Here is a 24071-nt window from a genome sequence, read left to right as displayed (position 1 = left end):
CCCTTTTGCACCATTAAAAATAAAAAAATACACATTTGGTATTGCTGTGTTCACAAAAGTAAATCTATCAAAATACAAAATAAATTAATCCGATCAATAAAAGGCGAGAGATGAGAAAAAGTCAAAAAGCAAGATATATGGGGGGTTTATTGGCAGCGTCAACATTGCAATAAAATGCAATATGAGGAGATCAATACATTGTATCTAACCCCAAATGGTATCGGTAACACATCAGGTCAGTGGACAAAAAATAAGTCCTCACAACACTGTATCCTGGAAATTGAAAGAGTTACGATTCTTGGAAAATGGTGACAAAAGCAGTTTTCGGGTTTTTGTTTTTCTACCTTTTAAATAAAAAACAAAAACTATACACGATCGGTATCTGCATAATCATACTGAGCTGGAGAATTGTATTGAAAGGTCAGTTTTACCATACAGTGAACATGGTAAATAGACCCACCCACTATTTTTTGGCAATTTTAATCCACTTAGAATTTTTTTTCCTGCTTCTCAGAGCATCACAATAAATTGAATGATGTCATTCAAAAGTACAACTTTTCTTGCACAAAAACAAGTCCTCATACAGCTATGTGGAAGGAAAAAAAATGTTATGGCTCTTCGAAGGAGGAGGAAAAAAACAAAAAAACTAAAAATCACCTGGGGGTTACTAAATGCCTTTGCATATACAAGTGCTTCTCACTAAATTAGAATATCATCAAAAAGGTAATATATTTCAGTTCTTCAATACAAGAAGTGAAATTAATATATAGAGTCATTAGATACAGAGTGATCTATTTCCAGTGTTTATTTCTGTTAATGTTGATGATTATGGCTTAAAGCCAATAAAACCTCAAAAGTCATTATCTCAGTAAATTAATAAAAAAGACCTGCAAAGGCTTCCTGAGCTTTTAAAAAGGTCCCTTAGTCTGTTTCAGTAGGCTCCACAATCATGAGGAAGACTGCTGCCTTGACAGATGTCAAGAAGGCATTCATTGACACACTCCACAAGGAGGGTAAGCCACAAAAGGTCATTGCTAAAGAAACTGCCTGTTCACAGAGTGGTGCGTTGTGAATTCTGTTTTCGAACTCCCTCCTGTGGTCATGAATGGTACTTCGGCGAGTTCTGTCCATGGACTCCCTCTGGTGGCTGTGAGTGGAGCTGCTGCTTCTGAGGTTCCTTCCACAGGTGACGTAGTTTATTCTTTGGCTGGCTGTTCCATTTAACTCCACTCAGATCGTTACTCCATGCCAGCTGTCAATATTCTTGTACTGGTTCAGTTCGCTCTTGGATCTTTCTGGTAACCTGTCTACTCCAGCAGAAGCTAAGTCCCTGCTAGTTATTATTTGTTCATTGTTTCCTTGTCCAGCTGGTTATCATGATTTTGCCTAGCTAGCTGGAAGCTCTGGGATGCAGAGTGGCACCTCCGCACCGTGAGTCGGTGCGGAGGTCTTTTTGCACACTCTGCGTGGTCTTTTGTAGTTTTTGTGCTGACCGCAAAGATACCTTTCCTATCCTCAGTCTGTTTAGTAAGTCTGGCCTCCCTTTGCTGAAACCGGTTTCATTTGTTTGTGACTTTCATCTTTACTCACAGTCAATATATGTGGGGGGCTGCCTTTTCCTTTGGGGAATTTCTCTGAGGCAAGGTAGGCTTTATTTTCTATCTTTAGGGCTAGTTAGCTCTTAGGCTGTGAAGAGGCGTGTAGGTCATGTTAGGTACGCTCCACGGCTATTTCTAGTTGTGTGATAGGATTAGGGGTTGCGGTCGGCAGAGCTCCCACTTCCCAGAGCTTGTCCTGTGTGAGTTTAACCATCAGGTCGTTCCGGGTGCTCCTAACCACCAGGTCCATAACAGTGGTGTGTCCAAGCATATTAATGGAAAGTTGAGTGGAAGGAAAAAGTGTAGTAGAAAAAGGTGCACAAGCAACCAGGATAACCGGAGCCTTGAAAGGATTGTTAAGAAAAGGCCATTCAAAAATTTGCTGCAGGAGTCATTGCTTCAAGAGCCAACACACAGACGTCTCCAGGACATGGGCTACAAGTGTCACATTCCTTGTGTCAAGCAACTCATGACCAATAAACAACGCCAGAAGCGTCTTACCTGGGCCAAGGAGAAAAAGAACTGGACTGTTGCTCAGTGGTCCAAGGTGTTGTTTCCAGAAGAAAGTAAATTTAGCATTTCATTTGGAAATCCAGGTCCCAGAGTCTGGAGGAACAGTGGAGGGGCACACAATCCAAGCTGCTTGAGGTCTAGTGTGAAGTTTCCACAATCAGTGATGGTTTGGGGAGCCATGTCATCTGCTGGTATAGGTAAACTGTGTTTTATCAAGACCAAAGTCAGTGCAGCTGTCTACCAGGAAAATTTAGAGCACTTCATGTTTCCCTCTGCCGACAAGCTTTTTGGAGATGGAAATTTAATTCTCCAGCAGGACTTGGCACCTGTCCACACTGCCAAAAGTACCAATACCTGGTTTAAAAACAACAGTATCACTTCACTGTGCTTGATTGGCCAGCAATCTCGCCTGACCTCAACCGCATAGAGAATCTATGGGGTATTGTCAAGAGGAAGATGAGAGACACCAGACTCAACAATGCAGACAAGCTGAAGGCTGCTATCAAAGCAACCTGGGCTTCCATAACACCTCAGCAGCGCCACATGCTGATCGTCTCCATGCCACGCCGCATTGATGCAGTAATTGATGCAAAAGGAGCCCCGACCAAGTAATGAGTGCATTTACTGAACTTACATTTCAGTAGGCCAACATTTTGGATTTTAAAATCATTTTTCAAGCAGGTGTTATAAGGTATTCTAATTTACTGAGGTAATGACTTTTGGTTTTCACTGGTTGTAAGCGATAATCATCTACATTATCAACATCAACATATAATAAATAATAATAATAACATTAACAGAAATAAACACTTGAAATAGATCACTCTGTTTGTAATGACTCTATATATGAGCTTCATTTTTTGTATTGAAGAACTGAAATAAATTAACTTTTTGAAGATTTTCTAATTTATTGAGAAGCACTTGTATCTTCTTACTGTGTGCTGCTGCTCTGCTTAATTCCTATTTACTGCGGTCACAGCAGTTTGCGCCTGCTCACACTTCCTTCATTCTTTTTTTTTTTGCAACATATATCGCACATTGGTAATTTTTCCCTAGTATGACAAATGTTCACATTAAATTTCCCTCCTGGGACACTGATTCTTAAAGAAGTGTTAAAAACCAGATGAAGGCTATGTTCACATACAGCTTTTTTATGCAAATTAATAAAAGTGCACACACTTTTTTTTCCATTCCTGACTAAATTAGAGAACTGCAGCGTTTTGGAATCGGCAGCATGTCAATTCTTTGAGCATTTTGTGACCCATAGAAAGCAGTGAAAGTGAAAAAATACTACAAAAAAATTGCCACAAAAGTTTTGAAGTGTTTTTGGTGAATAAAACTACCGTAACTGTATTAAAGATTACTGTAGACAAAGCATACTAGTAATCTGCACCCAAAAAAACATGCTGAAACTGCTGCAAAAATGGGCCTTTTCAAAGCAGCAGTTTTACTATCAAGAGAGCAGGTTTTGGCTGCAGGAAAAAAAAACACAGCAAAAATACACGTGACCATAGCCTAAGAGCTGAAAATGTACTAACATAGTAAAATACTATTCAATCGCTGCTGCTTTGGTGGATCCTGCCAGTTCTGCAGCAATGCTGTCCTGTCCACCATTCATGTGGCCGCTGCAGCCAATCACTGACCTCACCCGCCAGTTCCTTTAGGTGACCTGATAAATCTATTGATTGCTGCAGTCATCTGAATGATCAAAGTGCCAAGACTGCTGCAGATGAGCCAAAGACCTACCAGAACGGGGCTGTGAAAGGAACTAAACAGGTATGGAATTGGAATTTTTCGACAGTCTGTGAGGAAGGCAGCTCTAACAAAGAGCACCGGTAATACCTACATTAGGAGGTGCCATAAAATCGCAAAGTCCATTACAACATTTTCAATTCTTACACAGTTCTTCTATTATCCTGCACAACCCACTCAAAGTGGCACGCATTGCAACTGGTCTCCAAAGATCACATCTATTTTCAATTGTAAGTACTATTGCTGTACACTACAATAATCGGTTAAATGGTTAAGTGACTGCAGCATTTAACAAGTATATAACAAAATGATAGTATCTTATTTACTGTAAGTGATACTTGTATTTTGATGTAACCCCTTTCTCATGTACAGCAGCATGGAATCAATATGCTATATAAATAAATAATAATAATATCCTGTATGAAAGATAACTTTGCCCAACAAAAGAGGCCATGTACTGCACATATGTCACTCTAGACTCTAGAGAAACGCATTTTTTAGCTGCACTGGCTAGTAGGGTCCTGGTTGGGGAACTAGTCTTAGGAAATTCTGACTTAATTAAGTGTATTTTAAATGGTTTTAAAATGAATTGTCTGTGTTGGACTCACCTGTCCATGCTTCCTTGTTTTGATTAGAATGTGCACATTCTAGATTCAGACTGACGGCAGCAATACCACGAAGGAACACATGGAAACAAGGAGTACAGAAACAGAATAGGTTTCCTTTTACTCTGATGATAGCGTTACACCCTCTTGGCATTCATCTTTTCAGTTTCTTACAAATACATGGTGGTTGGTACCAAAAATCTAAAATTTTGATTCATTAGACCTCTCTATACATTTCCATTGTTCTAATGTTCAGTCCTTGGTGTTGCATCTCCTTGTTTGCAGTCTTCAGTAGGGGCTTATTTCCAGTAATGTGATCACTGATCATTAAGCCCTATTTCTCCTCTGGACAGTTAATGTTGAGATGTGCCTGCTACTTGATGTCTATGCATTATTTCTGAATGCTGTAAATTTGAGTTTTTGGAGGCTAGTAATTCTGAGGAACTTATCCACTGCAGCCGTGGTCATTTTTGGTGTTATTTTCTTAGCCCAGTCCTCATGACAGCCAGGTTCATCAGAGCGATTAATAGTTTTATGACTGAAATTCTGGCTACGTTCTAGCAATTTTCCAGATTGACTGACCTTTATTTCTTAAAAGTAAAGATGGACTGTTGTTTCTCTTTACTTAGTTGAATGTTTATTGCCATATTCTGGCTTAGAACAGTTGTATATAGAACTGTGTACCAACACTGCCACTGCAAAACCATCCAGATAGCCGCAGACACTTCCTGAAGACGAGTGATGATCTCAGATGATCACTCCATAAGGCATACCTGCTCATTGGAAGCCATTCTAGGTGACTACCCGATGAAGTTCCTTGAGAGAATGTCAAGAGTGTTAGCAGAGTAAACGGGGGAGTACATTGAGATACCTAAGGTTTCACACACTCAAGGTTCCATACGTGTTTTGTTTCTTTGTGGTTTTGTTGAGTTTAATCCTAATCTACAATGTGCACATTCTAATAAGAGCAAGGAAAACCATTCCATGAACCGGTGTATCCAAACTCTTGACTCGTCCTGTATGTTATAGCTCAGATTGCTTGCTATAGTTATAAGTACATTGACAAATATAGCAAACATAAACATATCACTCTCCTTCTAGCTATCACAAAGTTGCTGTCAAAGTTCCCTACAACTAGAGACATTTTTATTTTCCAGACAGAATAAAAACCCAAACCACTGGAAATAACTGGTTTCATTTAAAACATCCTTACTTCTTTGACATAGTTATCTGCCACATCAATATGAGTGTCATCTGTCCTTCGGTCAGCACTTGGCATGTCCGCCGCATGTGTTCCAGGATGATGGAGCAGTTTCACATTACCCCTGATGCCCACATTTATGGACTGCTCAGGGCAGTATAAGGAGTCCCGGCTGACCGTCAGGTCTGTGTTGTGCATCTCTTGGGGAAGGCAGTCGGCTTTTAGAGATCTCTCCGCACTGTGTAAGTCATTTTGCTGTAAGTGAGGATCAACAGAAAGCTCAGTCTGAGCAAGGGGTGAAGAGATGTTATCAGAGGCCAGCGTCCGAATTATAATCCCTGGTGTATGACAGTGGACTGTAACATTGTCACTTGCATTTAGGAGGTTTTCCGGCTGTGCATGGATACAAGAAAAGTAGGTTACATATCCATCTGCTAATAAGAGATTACACAAGTCCAGCACCAGGGAAACAAAACTCTGGTTCATTGCTTTCCAATTAAAATGTGTGTGGCACCCAGATTATACAATTTATCTTGCTTTCATTTATGCCACATTGGCTGGTTCAATTCCATAGACCTGCGTTTCCTAACCTCCTGGTGCCGCGACACTCTGGTAAAAATGTTGGTGGACACCAGGCGGGAGGCAGCCCATGACTTCCTGAAGCACTAATTTATTCAAGCACCTCCGCGGAAGTAACTGAATAAAGCAGCAGCAGTGTAGGAGAGAGGGCAGAGCAGCCTGTTGCACAGGAGATACCATGTGCGGTGTCTGTGAGTGTGTTTTTATTCATGTATATGAATATTTCACCAACATGTCTCTAGTGATTATAGCTCAAGTAATGATGGAAAAAACATTTTCCTTCCAAGAGGACTTATCGGTGCTTGCAAACTCTGATGCCGCGGTGCTGATCACACTGCAGTTCTACACATTGTCTGTTTTTTGACCCCCTACTCCTACCCCCTTTTACGCGCTATTAAGGATGTACCCAGATTGGCGGACATCACCAGCATGCAGAAGACTGTGATTCAAATGGAAAGAAAGTGCAGATAAAGCGTGGGATGTAACCAAACTGGAAGCAGTGATGTGGATAATGGTAAGCAGGAAAGGTAAAAACCATGACAAACTTATATGGGATCACTGGGGGTTATTACTAGGAGTCAGCACCCTATTTTCATTGTGTAGTGAAGCACAGTCTTCTTGGCGTCCCTATGCAGAACAAGGTAACGATGTTCTGTGCTGTGATTTTTCTTCACAATGATAATCTATAGGGATGTTTCACAATTAATTACCTTTCCTGCCATGTTTGTAGTCCTAAACACGGCGGTACAGGACCAAACATGATCCATGGCTTCCCGTAATGGCAATGTACTGTATGTATGAATTACTTCCATATTGCCCTGTCCAATCTGATGATGTCCTAAATAATATATTGTGACACAGTCACTAGCATAGTATGTGAAGGGAAATACGTATTACTGCACATACTTCAGTCAGTGATGTGAAACCAGAGTGTTTTTGCCTCCAGCATGATAAGTGCTTGGAAGGTTAAAAGGAACCAATGTTATGGGCTAGTTTTAGTGGACCTCCATGGAGCAGTAAGAGGGGGTCCACAGTATCTCTCCACCCGCAGAGTCCTGCCAGGACCTGTGTGAGGTCAAGGTCATGTGACCATCACATGGGATGTTAAATACCTGGACATGAGCGTTGGGTGTGACTCTTGGGAGAGCAGGAACTCCCACATAGCTCCAGGACGATCTCAGGACTGTGCGGGTTAGCTACAGGTGAACTCTGCAGGTATGGACTCATATGGACTGTGTTTTGTTTGTTTTAATCTTATGCCAGCAAGGCTCTGTTTATTTTGCTGAACCCTGCCAAGGTTTATGTTATCCGTAATAAACCAGCAGGTGATTCCCTATCAGAATGGTTCCTGGATCTACCTAGGAAAGCAGCTGAGTGTGTCACCCCCCCTCACAATACATACTGAAGATTTCATAACTAATGTTACAACCTGCCAAAGTAACTCAACTAATGCTTATGATATACCCTACCAACTTAAGCAAGGAAAGAACATACACAAGCAGTGAATCTGAATGGCCGTACTCACAGATAAGGCATGCACAATAATCTGCTCTGGTGATGCTGGCGAGGTGTTTGATGTCAGGGTCACACCTTGGTTGGATGTCAGCGTTAATGGAAGACTTTGGGTAGAACTTGTCTGAAGGATGAAGGTGCCTGAGGTGCCACTTGGCTGTAAATAAAAGGACTTGGGGGAAGATACAGAGTTAGCAATTAAAAATAGAGGACTGATATTATGCTTTCTTTAGTAATTATAATATTGGAGAGAAATTACTCGTACATCGCGCTACGAAAAATATAGTCACCTACTTACTGGTAAGATCTCAAATGTTTGCAGTGTTCCTGCTGATAGCATGTCTGGGTCAGCATTAGAAGAGGAGGATTCAGGCGAGGCTAGAATAAAAGGAGAAAGTAACTACCAGCCGAGAACGACTGAAAACTAGGGATGACCTATTTCATTATTTATTTTACTCATTCATATAGCGCCATTAATTCCACATCGCCTTACAGACATTATCAGAACTGTCCCCATTGGGGCTCACAATCTAGATTCCCTATCAGTGTGTCTTTGGAATGTGGGAGGAAACCGGAGATCCCAGAGGAAACCCACGCAAATACGGGGAGAACATACAAACTTCTCACAGATGTTGCCCATGGTGGGATTTGAACCCCAGGACCCCAGTGCTGCAAGGCTGCAGTGCTTTTACATAAAGTGGTTTAAGCAGCATCTTGAGAAAAAAGATGAATTATATATTGTATGGGGGGTGGGTTGCCAGATGCTGCAAGTGTATTACAATCAACATCTGCTCTATATGGAGTGGGCACAGCTCCTGACCCCACTCCACGCACCCTGACCATAACGTACAGCTGGTTGCGCCAAGAGGTCAATATCTATAAATGTGAGAAAATTATATTATATTAACATTACGATGCAGTTTGTGTTATCAGCAATACATTCTCTGGTGCTTACAAAGGTGCGTGATCTGTACAGGGATCTGTAACGAAGCCATTGAACTCTGGGGCAGGTTTGGGCTCTCCTCCAAGTGAGCCACCCGGATCTGTACATGCTGCACGCTGGTGGATCCGCTCTGGGACTCGATGTCCGCTTTGTTCTCTAGCTCCTGAACTCCCAAGAGAGTAGTTTGGCTTTCATGCAACTGCCTCAGTCCTTTTATTAATACTGAAAAAAATAAATCCACTATTGTAAATCAATCTTTAAAGAAATGCCATAGCAATGTTCCTGAATGACCGCAAGTGGTGAGAAAGAGGTTACGGAATCGGCCATCTGAGCTGTGGAGCACTAACAGCTCACTCATACTAATGGTTAATTAGCGGTAAAGAATGGGGTTTTCAGTACCTAGAACACTTGAAAACTGGAACACTAGAAACCCTTTAAAGGGAACCTGTCACCCCCAAATTCGACGGTGAGCTAAGGCCACCGGCATCAGGGGCTTATCTACAGCATTCTGGAATGATGTAGATAAGCCCCCGATGTATCCTGAAAGATGAGAAATAAAGGTTATATTATACTCACCCAGGGGCATTCCCGCTATGGTCCGGTCCGATGGGCGTCGCGGTCTGGGTTCGGCGCCTCCCATCTTCATCAGATGACGTCCTCTTCTTGTCTTCCCGCTGCAGCTCCGGCGCAGGCTTACTTTGTCTGCCCTGTTGTGGGCAGAGCAAAGTACTGCAGTGCGCAGGCGCCAGAAAAGGTCAGAGCGGCCTGGCACCTGCGCAACAGGGCAGACAAAGTACGCCTGTGCTGGAGCTGCAACGTGAATACAAGAAGAGGACATCATCCTATGAAGATGGGAGGCGCCGGACCGCAACTCCCATCGGACCCGAACAGAACCAGACCAGGACCGCCCCTGGGTGAGTATAATCTAACCTCTTTTTCTCCTCTTTCAGGTTACATCGGGGGCTTATCTACAGCATTATAGAATGCTGTAGATAAACCACTGATGCTGGTGGGCTTAGCTCATCTTCCATTTTGGGGGTGACAGGTTCCCTTTAAAATTATCTTCCATTTTTCCCTAAACACATTTCTGCACTGTATTATATTATGGCAAATGAGCAATTTATTTGCAGTCATAATAACATATCCTAAACGAGGCAGATACCGGCTCTTTCATATCAGGAGCCCTATAAGTAGGTAACGCAGTCAGCATTGTCCGTGGCATATACATGGTATAATGGATGGGATCAGAGTAATAAGCATTCACAATATTACTGGTTTTATGGAAAAAAAGTGTCGAAAACATTGTCATCAGGTAACTTAACAGAAAGCAAATCACTAATAAAATCTCTATACCTGGAAAGGACACATCTTTGTGGTTTGCAATCTGCCGTTTGACAGTCCACCATTTACTTCTGAGCCACTGCGGAGATCGAACACTGCTCCAACCTTCTGACAATATATCCCAGTTAATGTCATTTTCGTCCAACACGCCGAGTTCTGCTATTCTAGTTGAGAGGAGAGGAATATAATGAAAACAATATATAAAAATGTTAGTTTTCACAGAACACTAGAGAATGAGAATTCTCCACTGCTATTTGCAAATTTAGCTCCATCTATAATATTGTATTAATTTTTTTTTAATTCAGCATTTGATAATCCAGCAGAGAAATGTGAAAAGGTAGAGAACATAGAGAAAACCAGTAAAAGAATTCCTGATGGAATTGAAGGTCGCAAATGATAGTGTGTGCCCCACTTCTATCATAATCTGCTACTAAGTGAGCAATGTTTAGCAGAAAGGAACGTCATGGTGATTGACAGAAGGCAGTTGTCCATCAGAATGACATTGGTAGTGACACCTCATCGATATAACAGAGCAGAAGAGAAGAAGCTGCCCTGTAGGAAGCAGGAACACTTGGCAGCAGGAGTGGTCTGTGACCACTCTGAGAGATCGTCATAGGGCAGTAAAAGCACATAGTTAGCAACTATCTGCCAGTAAGTCCACATACGTAAAAATAAGCAAAGTCCCTGCAAGTCCTTTGAAGATGACGTGTCAACTCTTCCAAAGTTCTCCACAATACAAGCATACCTTAAAATTAGGTTAATTTCATCTCCTTTGGTCCATTGTGTTCCACCACTTTGTTTCCAATTCAAATAGTTCAACCACTTAGAGCGGCATTGCTTCTCGGAACGTGTCCCCACTCGTTCCGCCACTGATGCCCAGGAGACCCCCTGTGTAACTATATCTCCACTTTCTGTGCCAGTAAGTTCATGTACAACATCTGTTAAACGTCGCTCTTCTTCATCAGTCCATTTTCCTAAAAGCCAAATACATAAACCCATGAAGAAAGTCTGTGAGACAATCAGCCAAATACCAGTAAGTTATCAAGGCTCATCCGAGACAAAGGCAAAGTTGTCTGCAGACTGGCAATATGACAGTAGGACACATAGGCATGACACAGAGAGCTGACAGGCTGCAACTTATCTCCAGCAGGAAACATCTAGACTTTACTAACCTTTCTCTGATATGTACTGATACGACAGACAACTGTAGACTGACTGGTCATAGCTTTACAGTAGATAGTAATGTAATAGCTGCAGTCTCTCTGACTGCACACTAAGGATTTTCCATTAGAACGGACTGAATCATATGTATATAATACATGGTGGCATGGGTGACAGCAGCTTTTACAGCACACTGTGGCCAGAATCGCTGCACTACTTACAGGAAAAATATGCTCAACGTCCAGGCCAGTGTTCCCCAACTCCGGTCCTCAAGAGCCACCAACAGATCATGTTTTCAGGATCTCCTTAGTATTGCACAGGTGATAATTACATCACCTGCACAGGCAATAATTCCATCACCTGTGCAATACTAAGGAGATCCTGAAAACATGATCTGTTGGTGGCTCTTGAGGACCGGAGTTGGGGAACACTGGTCCAGGCCATCTGCAACTGCCACTAGAGGGAGTCAACTGCACTCGCTGTACGCCAACCTCAATAATAGCACCGGACATTCACAAGCGCCCTCTAGTGGCAGATGCAGGTAGCCAGGATATTACTTTTTTTTACAGGATAATTCCTAAAATTGCTAATTTTAGCCTGTTCATGGAATAGGCGATAACTTACTGATTAGTGCAACTGCTGGTACCCCAATGGACCCCAAGTACATGGCTCTGAAATGAACTCAGTTTCCTTTGGCATTCACAGACGATGAATGAAGCGGTGACATGCTTGCAGGGCAGTCCGTTTACGTCCGATAGGACACTTCTGAGCCCTATTCTTGGAATTGGTGGGGGTCCCAAAAGTTAAAACGGCATTGATGTGCAAGGTGGTGTGAAGAGCAGAACAAAAATGATTACCTCAATGAACAAAAATAAAAAAAAAGAATTTGTGATAAATATTGACCTGTCCATTCAAGGACATTTTAGCTATAGTATGAAATCCTGTTTTTCTTGTCTGTGGAATTGCCTTTGTACTGTTTGTTGTGAAACTGCCGCCCACGAAACTGTTTTCTTTTCTTTTCTTTCTTTCCTGTTTTGTCTCTTTGTTTAAACATGCAAAACTTGTATAACCACTAAACCTACTGAAACAACTATATAAAGAAGGGATAGCACCTTGAAGGCAGGCGTGCTTCAGAGACTTCCCAGTGATACACTATACAAGACGTGTCTTGTGTATTATTTCTGGTGATTCCCCACTTCCAAAGGCTGCTCCGACTGAGTGTGATCCCGACATTTCCTGGCGCCTGAACAGGGACCCGAGGTCTGTGTATTCCTTCAAGAACACCGGCAGAATACGAACGAAAAGAGAATCTGGGATAATGGACGGCAGATGAACAAAAACCTGGTCAGGTAAGAGACACTGTTAGATCTCTTATATCTGCCCTGCACTGTCCGTAAGATTTTCTGTGTCGTGTTCTTTAGCGGGTAGTTCTAGTAGAGGAGGATACCTATAGCTCGGGTTCTTGAACTATTTAGGAATTGATCACCTCACGGAGTACGGCATTGAATGAGAGTGAATGTGAATAGAAGGTGTGTGGAAGTTGGGAATAGCCCTATAAGCCGCCCAGGGGGTTGAAACAGAAGAAGTGACTGTCCCACTGGGCAACGTGGTTGCGTCCTTTCGGGGAGACCTCCGCGCCTATGTTCAATCTCTGATCCTGTCTTTGACAAAAACCTGGTGACGGATAAGTGTATGATAGTATGAGCCCAGGACAGATAAATTAGCCTGGGACAAGAATACGTTGTATGTGATAGTATAAGCCCAGGACAGATAAATTAGCCTGGGACAAGATACGTTGTATGTTCTTTTTCTGTCTGGTTGCATTTGTGTTGTTTGCTATAGGTGTAGGAATCAGGATTTTCTTACATCAACACAGTTTAAACATCCTAGCTCCTTAGGAAGAAGGTAACGAGGTATTCTCATACCAAAACGCCACCTAGGGCAAGAAAAAGACATCCTAGCTCCTTAGGAAGAAGGTAACGAGGTATTCTCATACCCAAACACCACCTAGGGCAAGAAAGCTCAGGATAAGAAAATGGGGAATAAGCAAACAAAGTCGGAACCAGAAGAATTAGATATCTATACTATCATAAAGGAGAGAAGTGGTGAAGATGCCACTAAGGGGCTGAAAAAGATTTTTAGTAAGTTTGGAGTTACTAGGGCAGAAGCTTTTAGTAGAAAACTATGGGAAGGAATTCAGGAAAGGAAAAAAGGCATAATCAGAGACAAGAAATGGATAGATCAGATCCAAGCATTGATTGATGTCTCTAGGGTAGCAGAAAATGAGGGATGGACATATAATCAACAGAGTAAAAAGTGGTGTATTAGACCCACAGGCTGTGGAGAAAAACAAAATGTGGAATCTAAAAATACCCCACCCCCATACCTTAACCCACATGCCCCATCTTTTCTCCAAACACCACCTCAAATTTTAGCCGGACCAGGAGGATGGGTATGTCCGCACTGTGGACAACAAAATCCAGACTGGAGAAATGATTGCCTAGCCTGTGGTACACCTAGACATGGCGCTGTACTTGCCCCTGTTAGGGTAGTACCAAGACCCTTTAGGGAACCTGGTGCTGACGGAGTAATGGGAACTAGATATCACCAAACTCGACAATATTTCCCTTGGTCCCCCGCTGAAGGCATGTCTCTCTTGCACAACGCACCAGATCCCACCCAGTGTCCAGTTAGATTTGCACAATATATACAGCAAATTATGCAGACTCACGCTGGAGTTTGGGCAGATGGAGAAGAATTATGTAGAATGAAAATGACTCCTGGACTCTTCCAGGAGCTATTAGCAAATCTACAGGTACATAGGCCCCAAGCAGGAGATGGTGCCTTACAAACGATAGAATCAGGTACACAATTTGTAGATCACTTAATGGTTTTCATGAGGGAGAGACAGAGGCAGAGAGGAACAACGGGAGTGGTGGCTCAGAAATCTGGACAATCAGTAGACGAATATTATCTAAGTGTAGAAAATAATTTCAGAGATGAAGGCATGGATCTAACCGCTCCAGGAATGATGAGGTTAGTTACAAAAACCTTTATAGATGGATTGTCTCCAAAAGTGAAGGAAAAGCTTAAGGCCGCAACCCCTGATTGGAGAACCTTGGAAGACCCACACCTGGCTAGACAGAAAGCTGTAGGGATAGAAATGGACTTAAGAGAAAATTCTAAGCCAGTAAGAATTGCACAGGCTAATACTGGCTCTGCTAATCAAACGTTTACTTGTCATTACTGTAAGAAGCCAGGACATTTCCAAAGGGAATGTAGGAAGAGAAAAACAGATATAGATTCAGGAACCTTTGTACCCAAAAATAGGATAAATAACCCAGTGCCTGATCAAACAGACAGCTCAGAATGACTGAAAGTTATGCAGGTCTCTCTTCCTTCTAGAAGACCAATAATACAAGTTGAAGTTGAGGGTAAAAATGTACCTTTTCTGATAGATACGGGAGCAACATCCTCCATTTTAAATCAGGACTTTTTACCATATCCTGACAACATATCCTCAAAGGTTACATATGCAGAAGGGTATGATGGTAAAATTCAGGCGTTGCCCTTTACAAAACCTTTAAATGTGAGCTTTGGCCCTAAAACTTTTGTATCCAAATTTTTATTTGCTAAAGGTGCACCTACCTGCTTGTTGGGTACTGATGTCTTAAGTAAAATGCATGCAAACATCCATTTTAGAGAAGATGGCACAGTTATGCTGACCATCCCTGAAGATGCAGAAACTCTGGAACCATATGTTAGAATACAGGCAATGGAGGATTTTCCCGAAATTTACACTCAACAAGCAAAAATTGACTTGTCTCGGGTTCCTGACAGCCTATGGGCAAAAGGAGACACTGATGTAGGATTTTTATCAGTAGCTCCTATACTGTTAGAAACTGCCCCGGGAACCATATTACCTCAGCTTAGGCAATACCCCATCAGCGCCCAGCAAGAACAGGCGATTTCTCAACAAATTCAGGATTATGTGTTACAAGGTGTTTTGGTAGAAATCAGGTCACCCGCCAATACACCCTTATATCCTGTTAAAAAGAAAGTGTCCTCCAAAGAAACTATGGTGAAATATCGCATGGTGCACGACTTACGGGAAATCAATAAGGTTTTGGCACCGGTCACCCCTGTGGTACCGAATCCTCATACCTTACTGTCTCAAATTCCCAGCACTGCTGCATATTTTACGGTAATTGACTTATCAAACGCATTTTTTTCTGTGCCACTACATAAGAACTGTTGGCATTTGTTTGCCTTTACATTCAAGGGTAAACAATTAGCATGGACAAGATTGCCACAAGGTATGGTACACTCACCAACTTTGTACTCTGAAGCAATGCAGACCGTGCTAAAAAATTTCATCCCAGAACCAGGAGTAGTCATTCTACAGTATGTAGATGACTTACTTATTTGTTGCCCTGATGAACAGACGGCAGTTACCTCAACTGTTAATTTCTTAATTTTCCTAGCGCAAGAAGGCTGTAAAGTAAATAGACAGAAACTCCAGGCTTGTCAACAAACAGTCGTGTTTTTAGGTCACTGCATATCACAGGGCATCAGACACCTCACACCTCAACGTACGGAAGCCATATGTAACATGCTTGAACCCAGGAATCACAAACAGCTGCGTGCTTTCCTAGGTATTGTTTCACACTGTAGACAGTGGATCATACATGCAAGTCAACTCATGCAGCCTTTATATGACTGTATTGCCAACACACCATATTCACTCAGTGAAGAGGCTAAACAGTCATTTTCCTCTTTGAAAACAGCACTGGTATCAGCTCCGGCTTTGGGACTCCCAGACTACACTAAACCTTTTCAATTGATGGCAGCTGAGATATCCTCACATGCTACAGGGGTGCTCACACAAAAACATGGAAACAAACAGAGACCTGTGGCATACATATCAGCTCATCTGGACCCTGTAGCTAGAGCCGCACCTTCTTGTGTAAGAGTAGTAGCCGCAATTTCACTGTTATTAGATAAAGCTTCTGAGATTGTTCTTGATCACCCACTTCTAGTTCAGACCACTCATGATGTACATGGCATTCTTAACCAGGTCCAACCTAAACATATTTCAATGGCCAGACACCTCCGTCTCCAATGTTCCCTACTACTGCCGCCCAACATTTCCTTTGCCAGGATTCAGACTCTTAATCTCGCGTCTTTGCTCCCTTTAGAGTCTGAGGGGGGTACCATACCTGAGGAAACTGCACTCTCCAACTCCTTTGAAACTGCACTCTCCAACTCCTTTGACCCATCAAAGTCAATGCATGATTGTGTACAATTAATGGAACAAGAGACTCAGGGCTTATGTAATGTACGTGACAAGCCACTCTGTAATGCTACATTTGAACTTTTCATAGATGGCAGTAGATATGCAGATATGAATGGACAATTTCATACAGGTTATGCGGTAGTAACTCAGCATGAAGTGCTGAAAGCAGAACCTCTCCCTGCTAATCAGTCTGCACAAGAAGCAGAACTTACGGCATTAGTTGAAGCTCTAAAAATAGCCAAAGATCAGACAGCAAACATATACACTGATTCTAGATATGCACATGGCATTATTTTCGATTTTGGCGTAATATGGAGAGCCAGAGGTTATATGACTGCTTCAGGCCAACCTGTTAAACATGCCTCCCTCATTAGACAGATTCTGGAGGCAGCACAAGAAACTAAAGAAATAGCGGTGATAAAGGTAGCTGCACATGTGAGACTCGACACCGAGGAAGCCAGGGGTAACGATAAAGCCGATAAGGCAGCAAAACAGGCAGCACGTAAACCCTTACATCATGCCCACACACTAGATAGCTCTGAAGATGATGAGGAAAGATTGAAGGAAGCTCAGAAACAGGTAGACGACGAAGAACGAGGGCAGTGGCAGAAAAAAGGGGCAGAAGATCAGCAAGGATTATGGAAAAAAGGAACTTTGTTGTGTTTACCCAGAGCCTGGTACCCCGCAGTGGCAAGTGACCTCCACCTACCCACGCATGTGTCGGCAAATGGTATGACGCTCAAGGTAAAAGAAAGGTGGTTGGCTCCAGGCTTTGGTAATTTTGCTCGGAACATGTGTGCTGCATGCGCTATATGCCTGGCACACAATCCAGGTCAGGCCATTAAAACCCCAACCAAGCATCATGTAAGACCACTGTATCCCTTTCAAAGACTCCAGATCGACTACATCCAACTTCCTAGGTACAATGGATACGAATATGTGCTTGTGTGTGTGGACATGTTCTCAGGGTGGCCAGAGGCTTATCCAGTTCGTAAAGCCTCAGCAAAAACTACTGCCATTAAAATAGCACATGAACTGATACCCCGTTACGGCATGCCTGAGGTGATCGAGTCAGATAGGGGTACCCATTTTACTGGGGAAATATTCCAGAATGTTATGAAAATGTTGGGAGTAGAAAACCAGTTTCACACTCCATATCATCCACAGAGTTCAGGTAAAGTGGAAAGATTAAATGGGACAATAAAATTAAAAATCCAGAAGGCCATGGCAGAAACAGGAAAGCCTTGGACCGAGTGTCTACCACTTGCCCTGTATTCCATCCGAAACACCCCAAGGGGGAAGGCTAAGCTGTCACCACATGAGATTCTTTTTGGTAGAGCAGCAAATTTGGGTTGTTATTTTCCACAACAACTGATGTTGAATACTGAGACTTTAACTGCTTATGTACAAGAATTACAAAAACGTTTAACTAAAGTGCATTCGCAAGTTTTTGCTTCCCTTCCAGATCCAGAAAATCTCGAAGGAGGCCACAAGTTGGAACCTGGTGATCAAGTCTACGTGAAAAGACACACCAGAAAGACTCTGGAACCGAGATTTGACGGACCTTTCCAAGTCCTGTTAACAACTCCAACAGCAGTCAAGCTTGAAGGAAAGGCATCATGGATACAGTGGGGCAAAAAAGTATTTAGTCAGTCAGCAATAGTGCAAGTTCCACCACTTAAAAAGATGAGAGGCGTCTGTAATTTACATCATAGGTAGACCTCAACTATGGGAGACAAACTGAGAAAAAAAAATCCAGAAAATCACATTGTCTGTTTTTTTTAACATTTTATTTGCATATTATGGTGGAAAATAAGTATTTGGTCAGAAACAAAATTTCATCTCAATACTTTGTAATATATCCTTTGTTGGCAATGACAGAGGTCAAACGTTTTCTGTAAGTCTTCACAAGGTTGCCACACACTGTTGTTGGTATGTTGGCCCATTCCTCCATGCAGATCTCCTCTAGAGCAGTGATGTTTTTGGCTTTTCGCTTGGCAACACGGACTTTCAACTCCCTCCAAAGGTTTTCTATAGGGTTGAGATCTGGAGACTGGCTAGGCCACTCCAGGCCCTTGAAATGCTTCTTACGAAGCCACTGCTTCGTTGCCCTGGCGGTGTGCTTTGGATCATTGTCATGTTGAAAGACCCAGCCACGTTTCATCTTCAATGCCCTTCCTGATGGAAGGAGGTTTGCACTCAAAATCTCACAATACATGGCCCCATTCATTCTTTCATGTACCCGGATCAGTCGTCCTGGCCCCTTTGCAGAGAAACAGCCCCAAAGCATGATGTTTCCACCACCATGCTTTACAGTAGGTATGGTGTTTGATGGATGCAACTCAGTATTCTTTTTCCTCCAAACACGACAAGTTGTGTTTCTACCAAACAGTTCCAGTTTGGTTTCATCAGACCATAGGACATTCTCCCAAAACTCCTCTGGATCATCCAAATGCTCTCTAGCAAACTTCAGACGGACCCGGACATGTACTGGCTTAAGCAGTGGGACACGTCTGGCACTGCAGGATCTGAGTCCATGGTGGCGTAGTGTGTTACTTATGGTAGGCCTTGTTACATTGGTCCCAGCTCTCTGCAGTTCATTCACTAGGTCCCCCCGCGTGGTTCTGGGATTTTTGCTTACCGTTCTTGTGATCATTCTGACCCCACGGGGTGGGATTTTGCGTGGAGCCCCAGATCGAGGGAGATTATCAGTGGTCTTGTATGTCTTCCATTTTCTAATTATTGCTCCCACTGTTGATTTCTTCACTCCAAGCTGGTTGGCTATTGCAGATTCAGTCTTCCCAGCCTGGTGCAGGGCTACAATTTTGTTTCTGGTGTCCTTTGACAGCTCTTTGGTCTTCACCATAGTGGAGTTTGGAGTCAGACTGTTTGAGGGTGTGCACAGGTGTCTTTTTATACTGATAACAAGTTTAAACAGGTGCCATTACTACAGGTAATGAGTGGAGGAAAGAGGAGACTCTTAAAGAAGAAGTTACAGGTCTGCGAGAGCCAGAAATCTTGATTGTTTGTTTCTGACCAAATACTTATTTTCCACCATAATATGCAAATAAAATGTTAAAAAAACAGACAATGTGATTTTCTGGATTTTTTTTTCTCAGTTTGTCTCCCATAGTTGAGGTCTACCTATGATGTAAATTACAGACGCCTCTCATCTTTTTAAGTGGTGGAACTTGCACTATTGCTGACTGACTAAATACTTTTTTGCCCCACTGTACATGCAAGCCATTGCAAAAAAGCAGTATAAGACTCATGATATTGATGTTAATAATGTTAACCTCAACGGAGGCATGGGAAAGACTGAATTCTCTAGCCCCTTTGAACAATAGATTCGTACAACATCATAGAAAATTAGTGCATGACTTGTTAAATAATACGCAACCCCTGGCAGATTGTTGGATCTGTACCCATTCACCAGTATCAGCCACAAGTATACCTTTTCTAGCAGTTCCCGTGTCAGCTGAAGAAATATTCGCTTGGCCTAATTGTTCAGACAACCTGGCCAACAACCAACCTGGCAATACTAGACTATGGAATACTACAATCGCCATACCAATTGTGGGATGGGTAGAATTTCCTTGGTGGCAGGGCAATCTTACAGGAAAAATAGACAACTTACAATATTTAGCATTCAAGGGAGGAAAATGGGTACCTAGGAATAAGACTGGATTAACTGATTTAGGACAGGTCCCCACTGAAAATCTACAGCTCAGTTTCAGTACAACCACCCCTTCCTCTGATGCTTTCAAACCTACAGTATTGGAAAGATACATACATAATAGAAAATGGGAACATTCTGAGTTGTTCCCCCAAGGTGATGCAGACAGTTGTACAAGTAAGCCGGGGAACCTGGTTTGTAATGAATCCAATGAGTACGTCAACGGAATGCATGTATGTGGGAATCCCGCAGCCGGGTACTGTAGCCCCTTGGGACAAAAACCCTCTTGGTGTATGCTTCAGAATGTATCTAGTTTTGTGGATTTGGCTCACAGATTGGTATTGCAGCACTCAGCTTTGTGGGATCTGCCTGAGGGTACATTTTGGATATGCGGAGAAGGAGCATATAAATGGCTTCCCGTAGGTATAAAGGGTACTTGTACATTAGGACGCCTAACCCCGGCTACTTTCATAATTTCAAATAAACAAGTGAATATGCAAGCCGTGCCCAAGCACACACTGTATAAAAGAGCTGCAGATAACTCACCACGTCCCTCGGGGAGGCCGCATATAGTACAAATGGGAATTCCCAACAAAATTGCTAGTACCATTTTTATTTATCCTATGTTAACACAAATGTAGGATAAATTAGTTAGAGCCACGGATTATCTAGATGATCAGATTTGGGATATATTGGACATATTAAATACTAGTATAGCTGTACAGAATCAGCTTATAATAGTCACTAACCAACATACCCTGGTATTGGATTACCTAACTGCCTCACAAGGGGGTATGTGTCAAATCATCGGACCCACCTGCTGTCATTATATAGACCCGAATAGTACTATGAGTATGAGATTTAAATTAAAAGACGTACAACGACTCAGGGATCAGTATGACAAAGACAATGACCAAAATAAGGATAGCTGGTGGTCAGATACCTTTTCTTTTCTTAACCCGGCCAATTGGTTCAGAGGGATCGGTGGGTGGGTTACCGGGATTATGCAAAGCCTAATACATACAGTTATGGTTATTGTAATTATATATGTATTATTCAAGGTTGTACTCAAGGGTATCTCGGTATGCACAAATAAATTTTGTGTAATGGATGCGAGAATATAAAGTTTTTTTTTGTAATATCACAAAAAGAATGACTAAAATGATCGACAAGGTTTTGAATGGAATATGTCAAAGGGGGGATTGTGAAGAGCAGAACAAAAATGATTACCTCAATGAACAAAAATAAAAAAAAAGAATTTGTGATAAATATTGACCTGTCCATTCAAGGACATTTTAGCTATAGTATGAAATCCTGTTTTTCTTGTCTGTGGAATTGCCTTTGTACTGTTTGTTGTGAAACTGCCGCCCACGAAACTGTTTTCTTTTCTTTTCTTTCTTTCCTGTTTTGTCTCTTTGTTTAAACATGCAAAACTTGTATAACCACTAAACCTACTGAAACAACTATATAAAGAAGGGATAGCACCTTGAAGGCAGGCGTGCTTCAGAGACTTCCCAGTGATACACTATACAAGACGTGTCTTGTGTATTATTTCTGGTGATTCCCCACTTCCAAAGGCTGCTCCGACTGAGTGTGATCCCGACAGTGGGGTTTTGACCTCTATGGATAGGCGATAACTGGGAACAATACTTTAAATCTTATTCTACACAGCCGGTTGTGAAAAAAGGGACTTTGTTAAAGCCTGCTTAGATAAAAATACATAATATATATATATATATATATATATATATATATATATATATATATATATATATATATATATATATATATATATATATATATATATATATATGCAACTCAAAAGCAAGGCCAGTATAAATCCAACTGAAATGATAACTTTTTAGTGACAAAGACTTGCACCTGTTTTACAGGTTTCTTTCATTAGTCGACATCGATCCTTTACAGATGAGGCACTCCGACCCAGAGCAGCTCCTATTGTCGCCCAGTCATTCCCATGTTTCACACGAAGCCTGAATAAGATAAAAGGCAATCATACTATTAGACTCTTCTTTTGGTGGCACTGCAGAGATGAAACATTGGCTGCTACACAGCTGGCCATTGAGGATTACAGCACTGGGACAGCCGTGACCAGCTGGTTATCTATTACTATACTGTGACCAAAGGATGGCTATTATAGCCGTTATTATCACTGCACACATATTTACATTTGACACAGAGGTGGCCAATTATCCATGCACACACATCCCCCCTTCTCTAAAAGATCAACCCAGTCTATAATTGCTGTGCAGGCAGAAAGAAGAATAGTATCATTGCCCATTTCTCAGCCTGGGGACAAACTGATTGTTGAGTCATTAGATTTAGAATAGCAATAAGTTTGAAAACACCAACCCCTATAGTTACTCCATTTAGTGAACTCAAAGGAGCAAGATGGATTTAGTGAATAAATGTATTCACTTTCAGAGGATGGAGGTCTGTCCTGGACATGTAACGGGCACACAGATACAGGACTAATCACAGCTACAGCACACTATCACAGCTACAGCACACTATCACAGCTACAGCACACTATCACAGCTACAGCACACTATCACAGTTACAGCACACTATCACAGCTACAGCACAGTATCACAGCTACAGCACAGTATCACAGCTACAACACAGTATCACAGCTACAGCACAGTATCACAGCTACAGCACAGTATCACAGCTACAGCACAGTATCACAGCTACGGCACAGTATCACAGCTACCGCACAGTATCACAGCTACGGCACAGTATCACAGCTACGGCACAGTATCACAGCTACGGCACAGTTTCCCAGCTACGGCACACTATCACAGCTACAGCACACTATCACAGCTACAGCACAGTATCACAGCTACAGCACAGTATCACAGCTACAGCACAGTATCACAGCTAAGGCACAGTATCACAGCTACGGCACAGTATCACAGCTACGGCACAGTATCACAGCTACGGCACAGTTTCCCAGCTACGGCACAGTATCACAGCTACGGCACAGTATCACAGCTACGGCACAGTATCACAGCTACGGCACAGTTTCCCAGCTACGGCACACTATCACAGCTACAGCACACTATCACAGCTACAGCACAGTATCACAGCTACAGCACAGTATCACAGCTACAGCACAGTATCACAGCTAAGGCACAGTTTCCCAGCTACAGCACACTATCACAGCTACAGCACAGTATCACAGCTACGGCACAGTTTCCCAGCTACAGCACACTATCACAGCTACAGCACAGTATCACAGCTACAGCACAGTATCACAGCTACAGCACAGTATCACAGCTACAGCACACTATCACAGCTACAGCACACTATCACAGCTACAGCACACTATCACAGCTACGGCACAGTATCACAGCTACGACAGTTTCCCAGCTACAGCACACTATCACAGCTACAGCACAGTATCACTACAGCACAGTATCACAGCTACGGCACAGTATTACAGCTACGGCAGTTTCCCAGCTACAGCACAGTATCACAGCTACAGCACAGTATCACCCCTACAGCACAGTATCACAGCTACAGCACAGTTTCCCAGCTACAGCACAGTATCACAGCTACAGCACAGTATCACAGCTACGGCACAGTTTCCCAGCTACAGCACAGTATCACAGCTACAGCACAGTATCACAACTACAGCACAGTATCACAGCTACGGCACAGTTTCCCAGCTACAGCACACTATCACAGCTACAGCAGTTTCCCAACTACAGCACACTATCACAGCTACAGCACAGTATCACAGCTACAGCACAGTATCACAGCTACGGCACAGTTTCCCAGCTACAGCACAGTTTCCCAGCTACAGCACACTATCACAGCTACAGCACAGTATTACAGCTACAGCACAGTATCACAGCTACAACACAGTTTCCC

General features: G+C 42.5%; 1 protein-coding gene across 3 annotated transcripts in view; it reads right to left on the bottom strand.

Annotated features, from left to right (window-relative positions):
* Nucleotides 1-24071, bottom strand: part of DMTF1 (cyclin D binding myb like transcription factor 1) — a 49941-nt gene that overhangs the window by 5687 nt on the left and 20183 nt on the right. For all 3 annotated transcript variants that reach the window (XR_011320752.1, XR_011320751.1, XM_069765168.1), the window contains exons 8-14: nucleotides 22059-22168; nucleotides 10790-11018; nucleotides 10057-10208; nucleotides 8716-8925; nucleotides 8059-8138; nucleotides 7774-7932; nucleotides 5682-6062 (exon numbers count right to left, since the gene is read on the bottom strand). Coding sequence is in view for 1 of the 3 variants with exons in the window: in XM_069765168.1 (XP_069621269.1) it covers nucleotides 5682-6062; nucleotides 7774-7932; nucleotides 8059-8138; nucleotides 8716-8925; nucleotides 10057-10208; nucleotides 10790-11018; nucleotides 22059-22168 (1321 nt within the window). In the remaining 2 variants the exon portion in view is untranslated. The remainder of the gene's footprint in view (nucleotides 1-5681; nucleotides 6063-7773; nucleotides 7933-8058; nucleotides 8139-8715; nucleotides 8926-10056; nucleotides 10209-10789; nucleotides 11019-22058; nucleotides 22169-24071) is intronic.

The sequence above is a fragment of the Ranitomeya imitator genome, chromosome 4, assembly GCF_032444005.1.
Source record: "Ranitomeya imitator isolate aRanImi1 chromosome 4, aRanImi1.pri, whole genome shotgun sequence".
In the NCBI taxonomy this organism is placed as follows: Eukaryota; Metazoa; Chordata; class Amphibia; order Anura; family Dendrobatidae; genus Ranitomeya; species Ranitomeya imitator.
Note: the sequence above shows the minus strand (reverse complement) of the source record. Positions and strands in the feature narration are given on the sequence as shown.